This window comes from Siphateles boraxobius, unplaced genomic scaffold, assembly GCF_051911475.1.
Source record: "Siphateles boraxobius isolate OS27281-9 unplaced genomic scaffold, OSU_SipBor_1 26, whole genome shotgun sequence".
In the NCBI taxonomy this organism is placed as follows: Eukaryota; Metazoa; Chordata; class Actinopteri; order Cypriniformes; family Leuciscidae; genus Siphateles; species Siphateles boraxobius.
In genome coordinates this window covers 23,358,822-23,375,000 of record NW_027508876.1, presented here as the reverse complement: position 1 = coordinate 23,375,000, position 16,179 = coordinate 23,358,822, and the positions used below count along the sequence as shown (strand labels likewise).

Genomic DNA, 16,179 nt, shown 5'->3' with positions numbered 1-16,179 from the left:
ATTGACACAAACGTTTTGTCCTAATTGTGCCAAATTCTTGGAGTTGTTTTGTGCCAAACAACTGCATTATGTTGCAGAAAAGTTACTGGTCAGAGGTAGAACAATATAAGGATTTTTTTTGTCATGTTCATGATCCAAACTTTAATGTTAATCTGTTTTAAAATGTTTACATTTTTAAATTTTTTAAATGCAGTTAAGTGGAAAAGAATTTCAGACCAATGAGATTCAGTGTTGTTATCGTTAACTAAAAAAAAAAAAAAAAAGCTGAAATAAAATATAATTATTAATGTAAAACTTAAAATAACACAAAACGTAAATGAGGTGTTGCCATAGCAACTAAATGAAATAATAAAATAATTTGAAGTTATCAATTACTACAACTGAAACTACAATTATAAATTGTACAAATAAAAGTCAATTAAAAAAAATAATAAACATTATAATAGTATATAAATAACATAAAAAATAATACACTGGCTACACAGATAACATGAAAAAAAGTAAAAAAGTAATTGTCAAAAAAACAATTTAAAAAGATTTATCGCTTGACCATTGAGTCATTCCTGGTTAAGAAATTGTGAAATTTAACCTGTAGCCTGAGGTCACTTTGTTGAGGTGAAGACAACCAATTACAATCCGCCTCAAGGATCCCAGATGTGCCTGTTTTGTCTGAATAACCAGTAATAAGTTAGATTTTATCTAATCGTGTGTGTGTGCATTACTCACTGCTTTCAGGGTCAGGTCGCACTGAAACACAAGCTCTCGTATCTGAGTAAGAATCTCGCTCTTGGTGTTGGCCAGGTCCACTCTCTTCACTCTGACATCTGTAATGCAATGCGTATAATGTTCTTGGGCTTCCTCTGCCTAGAAACAGACACATACAAACACAATTATATTTAGACCAGGATATTTCCTGTTTCTCTCATTTCTGGCCAAAATCATCTTTGTGTCTAAAACAACAGATTATTTACAGCAGACTGGAGAAAACTACTTTTGAAGCCAGAAGAGTCTCATAATTTATGGTTTATAGTAAAGTAATTGTAAAAGTATTGTAGTAAACTATATAGTAGTAAACTATAGTTCTGACTCCTTAGTATTTTAGAAAAGTAGCTAGCTATACTAGTTACAAATAAAACATAGCTGCAACAATGAAACTAATTAAGGGTAGTATTTTATTGTATTATATCTAATATTTATAAAATAGTTTATTATGACATACAATTTTTATAATTTAAAAAAATTCGAGTTGGATTTAATGGCACTTTAACAACAAGGATCTCAAAAACATAAGGTGAAAATATAAAAATACAACTAATAAAGTAAAAAAAAAAAAACTCCATAATTTATATAAATGAATCAAAAGTACAGGTAAAGTGCAGCTACAAAATAAAAGTCTTCGGAGTGCTAATTTAAATTAATCAGTGAATAATTTTTTGAAGCGGTTCATTTCAATAATGAAGATTTACATATACAAGACAGAAAAGTGTGCAATATAGAAGTCAAGATTTAATTATTGCAAAATGTATGGATAAAGCAATGGTTGTGTGTTGCATCCGTGTCAGACCTTCTGCAGAGCCTCTTCCTCCAGTTTGCGTCTCTTCTCCAGCTGTTTTCCTCCAGCCGTTCCGATCTGTTCCTCCTCCACTCGACTGGTTGAGCAGCGGGCTTTCTCGTACTCTTCCTGCCTCTGAGCCTGCAGAAGCCGGGCCTTCTTCAGCGCACTGTCTGCTTCATGCTGTAAATACACAATAGAAACACATTCATATTATTAGCCAATCATAACAGAGGTCATTTAAATGGAGACATCTTAAAGGTACAGTAACAAAAACAGCCTGTTTAATGTTTAAGTCATTTTACTTATATATATTTTTTTTCATTAAATCCTTACTTTCACAAAAAAAAAAAAAGAAGTGGACTAATAATAATAAAAAGTTGCAAAAAAGAATACTGGTCCTTCAAAATTCATTTGGAACAAATACCAAACAAACACCATTAAAGAGCCATTTCTGATAATAAAGTCAAACTCATCAACTAATTTCAGCACATGCACATTTGCATATCCAAAACACAACACATTTTCAATAATTATCAAATCACACAAAAACGTTTTAAAGGAAGTACATACTTGATGCCCATTCAGAGGCACTAGAAGAACACAGACAATCACACTTCAGAGTGTAGCAGTGCTTAAGCACTACCTTAAACTTTCTTTGTTCTCTTTTCGTCAGTAATAAGTCATGCTTAGGTGCTAAACCGCCGCTTACCAAAATACCTCACACAAAGACATGTCTGTGCACCAACAGAATGAAGTCTCTGCAATTGAATCTGATGTAATTAATGTTAACACAGAGCCTCAATCAGATCAGCAGAGGAATTTGAACAACAAACAGGCTGACAGCTGAGCCAACTCGGTTTTCAGAAGGGACCTCATAGGGAGCAAGTTATCTCGCAAATACTGCTTTTGATTGATTTTAATACAAATCTACCCACCATTTTCTTCTGCTCTCTCTGCCATTGTTCCTTCACCTCCTTTCTCAACTTATCGAGCTCATTTTTTCGAGCTTGCAGAGGCTAAAAAAGGACATACACTTTTAAAAACTAGTACATTTTCAATTAATCAGTAACACAATGAGAGCATAAGATCAAAATCAGAAAGAGAATACTAGTTGTACCTGCATGAATTTGTTAGACTGTAGAGCAGCTGTGGTCTGCATGATCAAATGGCTGTATTCAATATCGTTTTTGAAGGCAGATATGTAAATATCCCGGAATGGCATGTGCTCCTGGAAACAACCACAAAGGATTGAACAAACAGATACAGAGCTTTGATAGCACCATTGCCTACTTAGCAAAGATTTTTTATAGTCTGAGAATGGAAATGTGTAAGCTTTTGAGTTGTACTTTTATAAAGTGGATATCATAGAAATATTGACCTGTTGAGACGCCAGCGCCTTTGCAGATTCAGCCATCTTGGCGTAGCACTTTGCACACTCAATGTCTGGGAATAAATTCAAAGGACATGATTAATATACAGTCTTGGTTTGTCAGTTCAATTACACAGTCATCCGACTAACTAAAATATTTTATAAGTTTTTTATACGTTTTTAAACATTTTATAAGTTGTTACACTCAATGAATTATGAATGGATATATAAATATATATTAGAATGATTTCTGAGGATGTCATGTGACACTGAAGACTAAAGAAATAGCGGCTGAAAATTCAGCTTTGCAATCACAGGATTTAAAAAAAAACATATTAACATAGAAAACAGTTATTTTAAATGGTAATATCATTTCACAATCTTTTAGTTTTTCTTTTTTCAAATAAATGCAGCCTTGGGGAGCATAAGAGACTTCTTTCAAAAACATTTAAAAAATCTTAGATACTAAAAATGTAAAAGGAAGCATGTCATTTGAATCACATTATCATGACCATTGTCTGTGTTACATATAATGGTATAGCTACTAATCATGAAATTAAACATTTCTCATTCTCGTTTTGCAAGCCCTGCATATTAACTTAGCATACTGCTTGCTGATTAGCCTGATTGTGTAGCTTATACCCTATTCAAATATTCAATTATACATATTTGTTATCACATTTTCATTAGTCACTGAAAAAATGATAAACATGACAGTAACTCCCTCATCTACTAATGATAGATAAACATGCTTTTACAGATACGTATCTAGATGCTCGACTCACCCATATTAAGACGTTTGTCCACCCAGGCCAGGAGTTCCTTGGTGTATTTCGACCAGGTTTTGGCATAGAGCAGGGCCGACTCCACCCCGCTGTCACTCCTGAGCAAAGCTCCATCCATCTCCTCCACCCTCGCGGGCGGAGAGGGACCTGCCAAAAGGACAGACACATAGCCAAACACATCCGTGAGGGTGAGCAGCAAGGGCTGTCGCATGGATCCCAGCAAGCCCACCCCAGACATAGGTGTTTTTACACCAGGGGCAGGGTGTTTGCGTATGTGTGTGTAGGACAGAAGGAAAGTGTTTACTGACCTTGGGGCTGTATTAGAGTGGATTGTCACTAAGCAGCCCTGCAAGGATTTAAAGTGACAGCGAACGTGTGAGCCGAGAGTTTATTCACACATGCTGAGAATGATCAGTGAAATCTGATCTGAGAACAGGGAGCTGTTTTATATGTGCGAGTCTACGTGGGTGTGATCCGTGTTGCTAAATTCAAACCTTTGCAATTGTGGTTTTATTTCTGTAATGTGACATGTTTTCAATTGAAACAGGATATTGAATAAACAAACCTAATTTTGTCCATCAGAAATCAATTGAATCATAAAAAGTGTCCGTAAGAAAGATTGCTAACAGTCGAAAAAGAAAGCTGTAACAGAGGCAGAGAAACAATAAAATAAAATAAAAAGTTTCAGAGGCAGATCAATAAATAAAAAATAAATAAATAAAGTTTCAGAGGCAGATCAATAAATAAAATAAAATAAAATAAAACATAACATTTCAGAGGCAGATCTATATATCAAATAAATAATTATAAATAAATGAATCAATTAATAAATAAACAAATTTGTAATGAGGAGAAAATTGTCCAATTGGATTTCATGTTTCATTTTATATTTTCATTTAATATGTTTAATATTTAAATATTAAATCTAATATTTAGTAAGCAAGTAACTTATTTGTATAATTAAGTAACTTACAGAGGTGGGCACAAATACATCAAAAACTATTTTGTTACAAAATACAAATACTGTCTCATGAAATGTAACAAAATAAAATACAAAATACTGATGTGAAAAATGTATTTAAATAAAATACAAGTAATTAGTATTTTGAAAATACAAAAATACTCCCACAATAATCTTAAGTCTTATTTTTATTACTGAAAGGTCAATAACACAAATAGTAGCAATAACACAAAAATGAGAAATGTGTAAATTCAAAATGGCGAAGTAGCAAAATAAAAAAGTATGGGCATTTCACTAAATCTCTACAGGGCCTGAAATAGCTCCCTCTGACGTAAATGGCATGTAGCTAAGTTCACATCAATGGTGTGGTAGGCTGCCCTTAATAGCAAAACGTGTTTGATGTAGGCTACGTAGCCATATTATCACCGTTACTCTACTCGTGCCTTAAAGGACAAGTTCGGTATTTTACACTTAAAGCCCTGTTTTAAGATTGTTTCTGATGAAATAGAACGGTTAAGATTGAAATTTGGACAAATGCTGCTGTCCCGAGAATTTTCGGTTTCTGTGTTAGCACCCCCACACCTCCACAATGGTTTCATTGGGGCACTGATAGAATCATTCATAAAACGCATTACACTTCAGTTTACAAAGACGTGAAACTCACAACAGCGGATATTCTTCCGTTGAGAGCTTGAATAATAGACACTCCAGCCCAGTTGGTGGCGATAATGCACCTTTGCCAATGTTTGGATAGCGTAGCCTACGAAACCGTGACTGCATGACTACAGAAATAATACAAACAACCCCATTCTCGTTTCCGTCAGCGGAGTAATACCGTACCTCACAGAACATCCAATACAAGTCAATGGAGTTGGACAAAAACTACGGTAAAACCTGTTGGAAAGCATCTTTTGCAGCAATTTTGTGTAAAAATAACAGACCGAGAATTTTCGTCACAAAATCAAAATTCCATTTTAATCATAATATATATGATTAATCATATTAATCATAATATGTGTGGGTTTGTTTTACACACGAGACTCTAACTGCCCTGACCTTGTGTGCCTTTTCCATTGTAGAATCGCGCTGCGTGCGCAATTACTGAAAAACAATAGGATTGATGATTATTTTATACAAAATCAATATTTCTCATATGTAATATGTTTAAAAATGTGTAAAAACTGCAGATGGATGTTATATTGTGAACGCTTGCTTAGCATGGAGATTTCAGTGGAGTTACGACAGGCGCGCTGTTTCATAATAGGTAGGGCCTATGATGTCCTTTTATGAATGACAAGCTAACAGTGCATTGATCTCATTAGGCACATTATTTTCTCTATAATGCTGTTCAGTGTGCAATATGTGTGTGTGTGTGTGTGTGTAGACTATATTTTTCACAACACATTTTACCTTAATGCCGTTTTTAAGAGTTCAAAACTCATTCAATTCTTGGATTGAGCCCGGTCTACAGGGTGTCACGTGATTTTCGTGCATCTAACCTGGACATTGCCATTGCCAACATCAGACCGAAAATATGGCAAAATCATTTACTATGGTGATTTTTCTTAAGTATTTAAGTATTTGAAATACTCTAAATACACTCCCTCAAAATATTTTGTTAAACTACATTTTATTTGTTTCCACACCTGCAAAATGCAAATTACAAAATACACTAAAGTAATTAAATACGTATTTAAAACATATTTAATTGAAATACTGCCCATGTCTGGTAACTTATATGTATAAATTCTTGATAAAAAAAAAATTGATTGACTCTCACCTGGAGGGTCATCTTTTTCCGGTCCACATCCTCCGGACTCCACCGTCAGGTTTTCAAAAGACTGAAATAAAAGACAAAGGGGACAATAAAAAAGACAGCAGATTGAAACAAACAATCAAATACAAAAAAGGAAACACGTTTTATCTTCCATATCTGGTTTATCTGAGAGTACTCCGTCTGAGAGGGTTTTTCCATGAGATGTATCACGGGAGGCGATCCAAACAGGAAGAGCCCTCTTCTCCAAAACAGACCTTGTTTCTATTTTCTTTTACTGAGCATTGCACTCTCTAACCCCCACCTCTAAAGCACAGAAAGCAGCCAGATCCTTCAGCCTTTGACGTGACATACAGCCACCTGTTATTCGGACTGCTTTAAAGTGTATAATGAGGAGTGGAAAGCGGGAAATCTCACCCTGCTCCTGCGGGCCTGAGGAAGCCCAGAGGCTGAGCCATTCTCTACATCTCCCATAAGGAAGTCAGACACTCTGAGGAAGACAAGACAAAAACAAACTCAATATTAAAACAACACACACATAAGCGCACATGCACAGCAGGACCAAAGCTTTGTTTCAAAAATCTATTGAGACAGCTTGCTGCCTATAACCTACATAGGTAGCTGCATCTCAAGAAGGTATTCTAGCAGTCATAGAACCTTGTAAGTGACTGCTTTGGAACGGTTAACTGCTTTTAACTTGAACGTCATGCTGCAAAAGACGCAAAACCCTAGTGCAACGGTGAAACACATTCTTCTAACACATGTTTACATAGAAAAACAATGGACAAACAGTGCAGTGGAATGCTAAAAACACATTTTGTGTGGACAGTATCGTAACTATCATGAAACCTCATAAGTGACCAATTTGGAGTGGTCTACATACGCAGCAACTAAAAAAATAGACAAATAAAATTAGCAAGGGAGACTTGACTTAATTCCAATTGTTTGTTGTTAGCATGTCGCTAAGCTAACACTGCAATACACTTATAAGCATAAAAATACATACCACACACAAATATTCAGAAATTGCATATTCTTTTGAAGTAATTACATCACAACCGTTAAAAAAGTATGTTCTATATGCCATGAATGTGTAGTATGAATGTAATCTGTAAATACTACATTGACAAGTTGTTATTATCATGTGACTTGCAGTGTCAGTTGTGTCACTTTGTTGCCATTCACAATTCATCTCCTATGGCCTCATGGGATAAATTGTCCATTGGATGCACACTTCAGAATCTCACCACAAGTAGTCAGCCAGGTACTTTTCACCTACTGTTTTATGAATACTGGGAGTTGTATGTATGCATGTTTGGATGCAGCCATTGCCTTCTATTCAAACGATGCAATGCTTTCTTGTAATCTTTCTAAAACAAAGCATCTTAGGAGGTAGTATAATCAAGTTGCCCTTTGAAACAGCTTTTGTCTATGATGCCTTAAAATGCTGAAGTTCACTATTTTTAAGAACAAAGCTAATGACTCACACACACAATCGTGCACACTCCTGATGTGAAAAATAACAAGCAACACCTAAACCACATAGAGTCGGTGTTATCTTATAAAACAGACATGAGCTGAACACACATTCAGCTTGCTGACTCAGGGAGGTCACTATTCTCTGTGCAGATGTTTTTTAAATGACTAATCGGATAATGTTTCATGACAAACCAATGATTTTACAGTAACATATAATGAAGCAACTGTGTTGCACTTACACATTGCCAAACGTGAAGGCCAATGTATCTATGGAAGTGTAGATCTCGGAAAAGAGCGTCTGCTTATTGTCTTCATTCACTTCCTTGAAGTTAACACCTGTTTGATGACAAAAGATGAGAAAAAAATGTTTGAAATGAAAATAATAAAATACTTTATCTAGATTATTACATGGATGCTGAAACAAATGAGTGAATAAATAAATAAGTATACATAAAATCATATTATATATTAATGTATAGCTATAGATATATATTTTTTACTACTTATCAAAGGTTTTGCTATAATAATATAAACATAATTAATAATATGTATTAATTGACACTTAAACAATTATAAATTACTAGCTAAACAGATTTAGTGTCCATCAACTTTCCAGTCACATCCTACATAAAAATGTATGCTTAAGTCAAATTCTACTCTAAGATTGGGAGTAATATTATGGCTCAGTCTGTAATCCAGAGAAAACTTTGTTTCCTGAGTCCAAACACAGGACTAGTAAAGACAGGGAGGAACTAAACAGCAGTGTAAATAAGCTACAATCAGCTCCAATAATAAACACAGTGAAAATAAACAAGTGGCAGACCTTGCCAAAACCACTGACGCCATTCCTATTTCAACACCCTCCCCCCACGATTCCACATCCACCCCACTACACCCTCCAAAAGAAGAGTTGTGAAGAGAAAGAAGGCCAGTTGATGTCCAGGTACTCCATTACAACACATTTTACCTGTTATATACCTAGTATACCTTCCTATCTGATCACTACTTTAGTTAACCATTACAGTCTCAGTTTAGCTTTCCGGTGCCACTCAACTGAGAACAAGAAGCTTTAAGAACTCTTGAAAGCCCTCAAAAATCATAGTGTGGCTAAAAAGCAAAATTAAGAAGCTGTCTTCAAGACTCAAAACAATTCCTCAAAGCAAACACTTACCGACCACTACACTTCCCATCCAGTTAGCACACACCAAACCGCCAGGAAAAGAAAGATGAAATGTCGAGATCGATTAGTTTCCAGGAACTTTTTAGGGTCTTTCGCCAAAATTCTCCAACAAACTTTGCTTGAAGACACTCCTGATCTGAATGGACAAAACAGTTAGGCCGCTCTTCTTGACCTTTTGAGATCTTCCCAAAAGGTTTTTAGATTCTGAAGCGAACGTGAAGCGGATCAGAAGCTCCTTCTACCGCCGTTTACGAAGTTCTGTCTGGTCCTCACGTCCCCTTGTCCCTCCACATACCCCTCCCCAACAGGACATCCTGAAGCTCGCAAGAACACAATGGCAGCCCTCACCATCCACACACAATCCAAATGTGGAAGTTACATCATCAAGCAAAAATGGCATTGTTTTTTCACGTTTTTCCCCCTTCTCTCTGGGAAATCAGGCACCAGTGAAGCTTGCTAATCAATTTCACCTCTAAATCTAGAGGGAGGAACTGATAAAACATGGATGAGACCAAACATTGAGCCCCCGGAGACTCAGTTTGGATGTTTCCCACAGAAGATACCAGACTTATCTGTCCAGATAAGGATGACACTGACACGTCCTCACATTAGAGGTGGTTAAAATGCAGCCCTAACTGGGTGAGAAAAATTATTTGATGGATTCGTCTCCATAAGCTCTGGGAATTTGAAGAGCAGCACTTAGTCAAAAGGTCTCGAGTCCATCAGATGAATGGGTTTGGAGCGTCCCTGAGGGATGTAGGTGGTGAGAGGTAAAGAGCCACAGGGCTGATGGGAACAAACACACCCCCTTTTTGTTGGCAGCCCATGAGAGACGTCGTACCGCAGAGAAACTTCAATTACTTTTGAAACCCAATACGTGCAAAAAAACGTTGCATGAGTTCTTGCATAACAGCAATGCAGGATGAAAAAAGGAAGGTAAAAAACCTCCTTGTGGCTCTTGCTCAAGAAAACAAGCCTTATTTTTATTTCCTCAGAACAGAACGGTATGCTGAGCGCTAAAATCATCAAGGACACACCGCACGAGATTTGTCAACATCAGCACATATCTTCCCATCAGGATATTTGGCTTTTGGGGAGTTTATATAGCGATGTTCTCGTAACATTCTGGACCATAGTCCTCCCTAGAGCCTCCATGAAGGTTTGCCTAAACTCCTGCTGGTCCCTATCTCATCCTGAGGCCCAGCCATGAGGGTCAGTGTCACATTTCTGCAGCGGACGCATGTGCTGAGCTGAACATGAGAGATTCAGCCCTGTTCAAACTCCACAGTGGAGTTCTTATCATGCTTGGAGCTCCCCGATCCGGATATTCAACTTTCTCTTATTCTAATCTCCAAGCCACAGAGCTAGAACACTGATTATTCAAGTGTCACATTACAAAGGTTTCTGTGTGTGTGTGTGTGTGTGTATTTGAGAGATAGAGAGAGAGAGAGAGAGAGAGAGAGAGAGAGAGAGAGAGAGAGAGAGAGAGAGAGAGAGAGAGAGAGAGAGAGAGAGAGAGAGAGAGAGAGAGAGAGAGAGAGAGAGAGATATTGGGAAGCGGTGCTAACATAAGAAGCATTTTACCCCTCTAGTGGTGGAAGCTATAATTGCACTGATTTAACTTCAGAAACTTACTATTATTAACAAATGCTAAAAATTTAAGGGTGAAATCATTAGTCTTTTCATACAAAATGTTTAAACACATTTTTTGTACATTTGGTTAAACACTGAAATCCAAATCCAATATTCACAGCATCTAAAATGTAAATGCAGAATATTTATTTATAAATTAAATCCTTAATTTAATTTATAATATAATATTTTTATAGAATTTTTAAATAATATTAACCTAATTTGCTACAATTACATAAATCTACATTAAATTAATCAAATCTAATTTAATGTTCTGATATTTATATTACCTCAAAGGATTCATATACATTCATACTTATCTAAACTTGCTGTCAATAATACATTTAGTATTTATGCACATGTACAAAATGCACGTATGTTAGAAAAAAAACAGTTTACGCATACTAAAGACTAAAAAACTGATTTAAGTTCATTAATTTTGATTACACAGAGAAAATTGAAAGAGGAAACCAAAAGGTATGCACAACAACATAACTGTTTAGAAAGAGGAAACTGAAAGGTTTGAGGACGTGTTTATACAAAAACATCACATGACCTGCTATGAGATCAACTGTCAAAACAAAGCTAGGCATTTTAGCTTCAGTTCCCAATTACAGTGAAGAGTGCAAGTAAAGTGACCACATAATAAACCAAGACCTGCAATTTAGTCCTGCTTCTGTTTGTGTTAACAAGTGAGAACCAGCAGACATTTCAGCACTGAACATGTTGACATCAGTGGCACTACAGGTTACATATCAGAAAATGTGGTTAAATTAATCTTTGTCTATGAAATTAATACTGACGAACATGAACATGCACACAGTGGTCTTAAAAACTATATGCACACTTAGGCAGCACTTAAAACATCATTGATTTAGATAACAAAATATCAAACTAAGTGGTTTCTAAGACAGCACAAGAAAAAGACTTACAATAAGAAGTTTGTTAGATGCTATGCAGATGCAGAGATTATTGTCCACAAGCCAAGTGAAGCATCGCCATGCATGGAGATGCTAATCTCTCACCGTGGAACCGAGTGAAACGGGATTCCTCTACTCTGACAAGGACATTGTACTCCGAGCAAGCGTTTGCCGCCACACATACGTGCACTCACACAAACACACTTGTAGACATGCATTGTTCTGCTTTTCCAATGTCAGCCTTGTGAGAAGCTTGAGGAACAAAGATGTCTCTTTTTGAGGGATTTGATTTCCGCATGCATCTCACAGAGCTTTGTATGCACTGGGAAGCCTCCTGGAAAATCATCTCTGGCAATTTCAGGTTTATCGTTACTAGTGACATGAGACAATTTAGAGTGATACAGAGTGCAAAACAAGAGTGGGAGGCCCGCGAGAGAGAGTTTGAGGAACAAGATAGCAATGAATGAGTGCCTCTCCCTCATTCTTCTACACTGCGTAATATCAAAGTCGAAGGAGGAGAGTGAGACAACTCTTTACCTTTGACCTTTGCGATTAGGGTCCCTGCCGCACTGAGGATTTCAACTGAATTAAGGGAGTGGTGTTTGGAAATCACAGCTTTCAAGACACGCAACAGCTCTCCCAAACGCTCGTGAACCACCTGGTGCAGACAGTCCTGGTGATCTGAAAAACATATACGGAAGCATTACAGTCATGAAAAGAAAGTCACAAACGTTTTCATTTTCTGAAAAACCCCCTGAAAAAAACATGATTGGTTGCGAGGGAGTTGCTGTGTGTTATAAGTCGTTGCTAGAGCATTGATAAATGGTTGCTTACTGATCCAAGTCAAAAGAGCCCATCCCATCCATGTTATAATTCACTGGGCAAAAACCATAAGTTTTATTAATTATATACCTAACAGGCCTTAGTCGGGTTACTGTGCGTTCACACCGCCGCCGGCGAGAGCGGCAAAATTCGCTCTCGCCGCCCTGCCAGCGACGCCGTGGAAAGATTCGTGGACGCTCTGATGCTCTGACGTAGATCGAATGCTTGGTCTTTTTTTAAACTTAATTTAAAGGGGCCGCAAAGCAATCAAGCATGTCCATCGTTATTTTTGCAGAAAATTGATCGATGGAAAGAACTTAATTACAGTGACATGTTTGCTAACGAAATAAACCAATTAAAAGCCATGTGTGCGGTGTGATTTTTGTGTTCATGGTTAAGTTATATTCTAATTTACATTCCCGCAGAAATAAAAGTGTATTAGCGCGGAAATCTTGCCTATAAATAGTGTTGCGCGCCTTCTTATTAAATTCAAATGATCAATCTCTCCTCTATTTTGCTTAGGAACTAATGTGGTCGGAACCAAAGTTTACAGACTGCGTTCTCTGGAATCCTCTCAAATGGAGGACTTCTACATTCCGATTCGTTGCCGCCGGTTGCCGCCGAACCGCGTCATAGCTCATTACCAGAAAGTTGACCAGATTTCAACTTCTCTTCGCCGTCCTCGGCCGCTCTCGCCGCCCAAGACGCGCCGCACCGCCCAAGACGCGCCGCGCCACTCTCGCCGGAGCTTGCCGCCGGCTCTCATTGAAAATGAATGATGTCCGGCCACTTTGACACTCTCGCCGGCGGCGGTGTGAACGCACAGTTAGATGCCATATTGAATTTAACAGATGAAAATAAGGCTGTGAGGGATAGGTGCGCTTTCAGAAACCCCCCACCTTCCCCAGCTCCATCTGTATAGATCAGCTATGCGTAAATCATGTATGCTATTGCACAGCAGCTGCGTGTCTGTATGTATTGGCATAGGCAAAGTCCCATACTTGCTCTGCAACAGCAGCAATACCAGCAGCAGCAGCATAGCAGATCTATTCCGCCGAGACCAAACATGTCAATATTGTCATATGCATTACCATGCCAAACACTCCGAGAATGTCATGACAGAAATGATAATAGTAATGCTTGGTTTAGCAAACATCTCTAATAATAGCAAAATAAAATGTTCTGAAAGGACACACTAGACACAAGTGCAAATATCAGAAATCAACGTTCAACTTAGGTAATACATCAATTGTATTCATGTGTTATTTTGACATCTGATTCCAACTAATATGTCATCAAACACTTAACATGACGGAGGAAGAGCTTACAATTATTCTGAATGAATTTTTAGTTTAGATTAGAATCAAAAACACAATGGCATGAACCTGTCTGATCACTACATCTACTTTCACATCTCATTACCTTGTGGGTCTGAGATAACCATTCCTGAAACACATTTGCTTTCATTATGTAATTTCGGCCTGCTACCTGGTCACTCCAAGCACACATTGCACAACCCAACAATAGTGCCGACTTTCCAGACACATTCAAACTGAACTTCCCACATGGGGTCTTCTATATATACAGCTTCTTTTGACCTGTTTCCCCCTAGATTCGTAATAGCACACAAACACATACCCACACACTTGCCTACCCATAAACACATTCAGAGGCACCATGTTCAGTCGCACCCTCTCCCAGCTATCAAAGCCACATTTGTGCTGACGTTGGCCTCTGGATTACCCGGCATACGGAAAAGGGGATCAGGGAGACTTTACCCCCTCTACCCTCTTTTTTCGATCCATCTCTTTTTCCGAAAAGCAACAAAAAGAGCCTGCGGTGGAACTAATGCTGCTGTGGATGGTGACTACCATGGAATGACTGTTGCTCTCTGGCCTTATACCCAATGCAGTCTGACCTTATTACAGTTACGCAAGGGAAGTTATAGGAAAACTATTTTATCATTATATATTAGCGATGCAATGATATTGAAATACTGGCATTTATTTTCATGATGTGTGCAATAACCGATAAATGGCTGATAGTATAAAGAAAATCACAACATACGAAAAATGCTTGTATGCTACAAGTCAATTTAGACATTACAACATGATAATATAAATCATGAAAGATTAAACAATAAATATTATAATAATAAAAAAAATTAGCATAAAGCCTAAATTAAAAAAAATCCTCATGGAATGGTGTTTATAGGCCTGTCGCGATAATCAATAAATCAATTAATCGCACGATAAAAAAAAATGAGCTCGATAATTTTTCCGGCCGCGATAATTTCCATTTGCATGCTTGTTTTGTTTTCCTCGTCTCTCTCTCTCTCTCTCTCTCTCTCTACCAAAGAGACTGGATGACAATATCAACGCTGACCGTCACACATTGATTTTCGAATGTTTTTTTTTTACTGAGCCTATTTACAATCGTATTTGATTGCAGCGCCGTAGCGCGTACATCTCTCACGCGCGCGCGCGCTCTTTCACCCTCACATGAGCCGTCTATGGCTTAAATCAAACTTCATTCACGCACATATGAAACACTTGTCTTGCATACACATATATTAAGTAGTCAAACATACATGTACACAGCTGAATGCTCAAACAAATACATATGAAATGCACAACGACACACCTAAAGTCGCTCACGCACATACACGCAAACTCTACACACACGAGAACGAGATGCGCGCACACACACACTCTCCAGCACATCATATGAGACACGCGTGCGCACAAAAACTCTCCACGCACATACAGTATGAGACGTGCGCACACATAGACATCATATGATGTCTATGCGCGCACACACACAAACTCGCGCACACTCATATGAGACACGCGCGCGCACACACACACACAAACTCGCGCACAAACTCAATGAGACGGAGCACACACACACAAACTCTCCGCGCACATACTCAGTTGAGACGCAAGCACACACACACAAACTAACTAGTGCACATACTCATATGAGATGCATGCTCACACAGTAGGTACATGATGCATATGATTCTCAGTGTGAACGGAAGTCACACATTGGTAAGTGCATTTTTTGTTAACAGAGACAGAGTCCATTGCTTTTATTGTTTTTGGTTGTTTTGCTCATTTAAATAGTCTTTAGAAATAAAAGTTTATTGATCTTTGAAAAGGTGTACCTGCATTATTATGCCATTATCATTATTTTAGATGAAAATGGTCTCAGAACGACAATATTATCGTTTATTATCAATATTATTGTTTATCGCAATAATTTCTTGGACAATTTATCGTCCAGCAAAATTTGTTATCGTGACAGGCCTAGGTGTTTACAATGCTTTTAATAACATTAATGAAATATATTTAAAAAGATATTTGGAAAAATGTGCAATGCAGACTGAAAAATAAAATAGTAAAATAAGACGTTAACTGATTATGGTACTGATATATCATCCAACCTTATATATAACAGTCCGCTCACTGTGGTTCACTAAATCATGTGTAATAATAGAAATCAGTGTGTTCCTCAGCCCCTCATGAATATGAACCTTGAAAAAGATGTAGTGTTAAAAAAGTACTGTCTATAATTTAAAAAAAATATGGGTTTTATTAAAAATAAAACAAAATAAATAAAATAAAATAAAATAAAATAAAATACATAGCTGCCCTTATATTTTAAGAGTCCTTTGCCTGGGATTCATCATGTTTCAGGTCT

General features: G+C 37.3%; 1 protein-coding gene across 7 annotated transcripts in view; it reads right to left on the bottom strand.

The window, feature by feature from the left end:
* The window catches only part of arhgap29a (Rho GTPase activating protein 29a), a 44,162-nt gene that overhangs the window by 8,809 nt on the left and 19,174 nt on the right, over positions 1–16,179 (bottom strand). For 3 of the 7 annotated variants that reach the window (XM_077245041.1, XM_077245040.1, XM_077245042.1), the window contains 10 exons: positions 12,193–12,336; positions 8,163–8,259; positions 6,862–6,934; positions 6,451–6,511; positions 3,710–3,856; positions 2,934–2,998; positions 2,673–2,783; positions 2,491–2,571; positions 1,565–1,735; positions 727–864 (listed from right to left, as the gene is read on the bottom strand). In XM_077245041.1, the coding sequence (XP_077101156.1) occupies positions 727–864; positions 1,565–1,735; positions 2,491–2,571; positions 2,673–2,783; positions 2,934–2,998; positions 3,710–3,856; positions 6,451–6,511; positions 6,862–6,934; positions 8,163–8,259; positions 12,193–12,336 (1,088 nt within the window). Of the gene's footprint in view, positions 1–726; positions 865–1,564; positions 1,736–2,490; positions 2,572–2,672; positions 2,784–2,933; positions 2,999–3,709; positions 3,857–6,450; positions 6,512–6,861; positions 6,935–8,162; positions 8,260–9,094; positions 10,001–11,667; positions 12,122–12,192; positions 12,337–16,179 lie in introns of those variants that run through there. The other 4 variants (XM_077245044.1, XM_077245043.1, XM_077245045.1 and 1 more) reach the window with 4 other exon arrangements.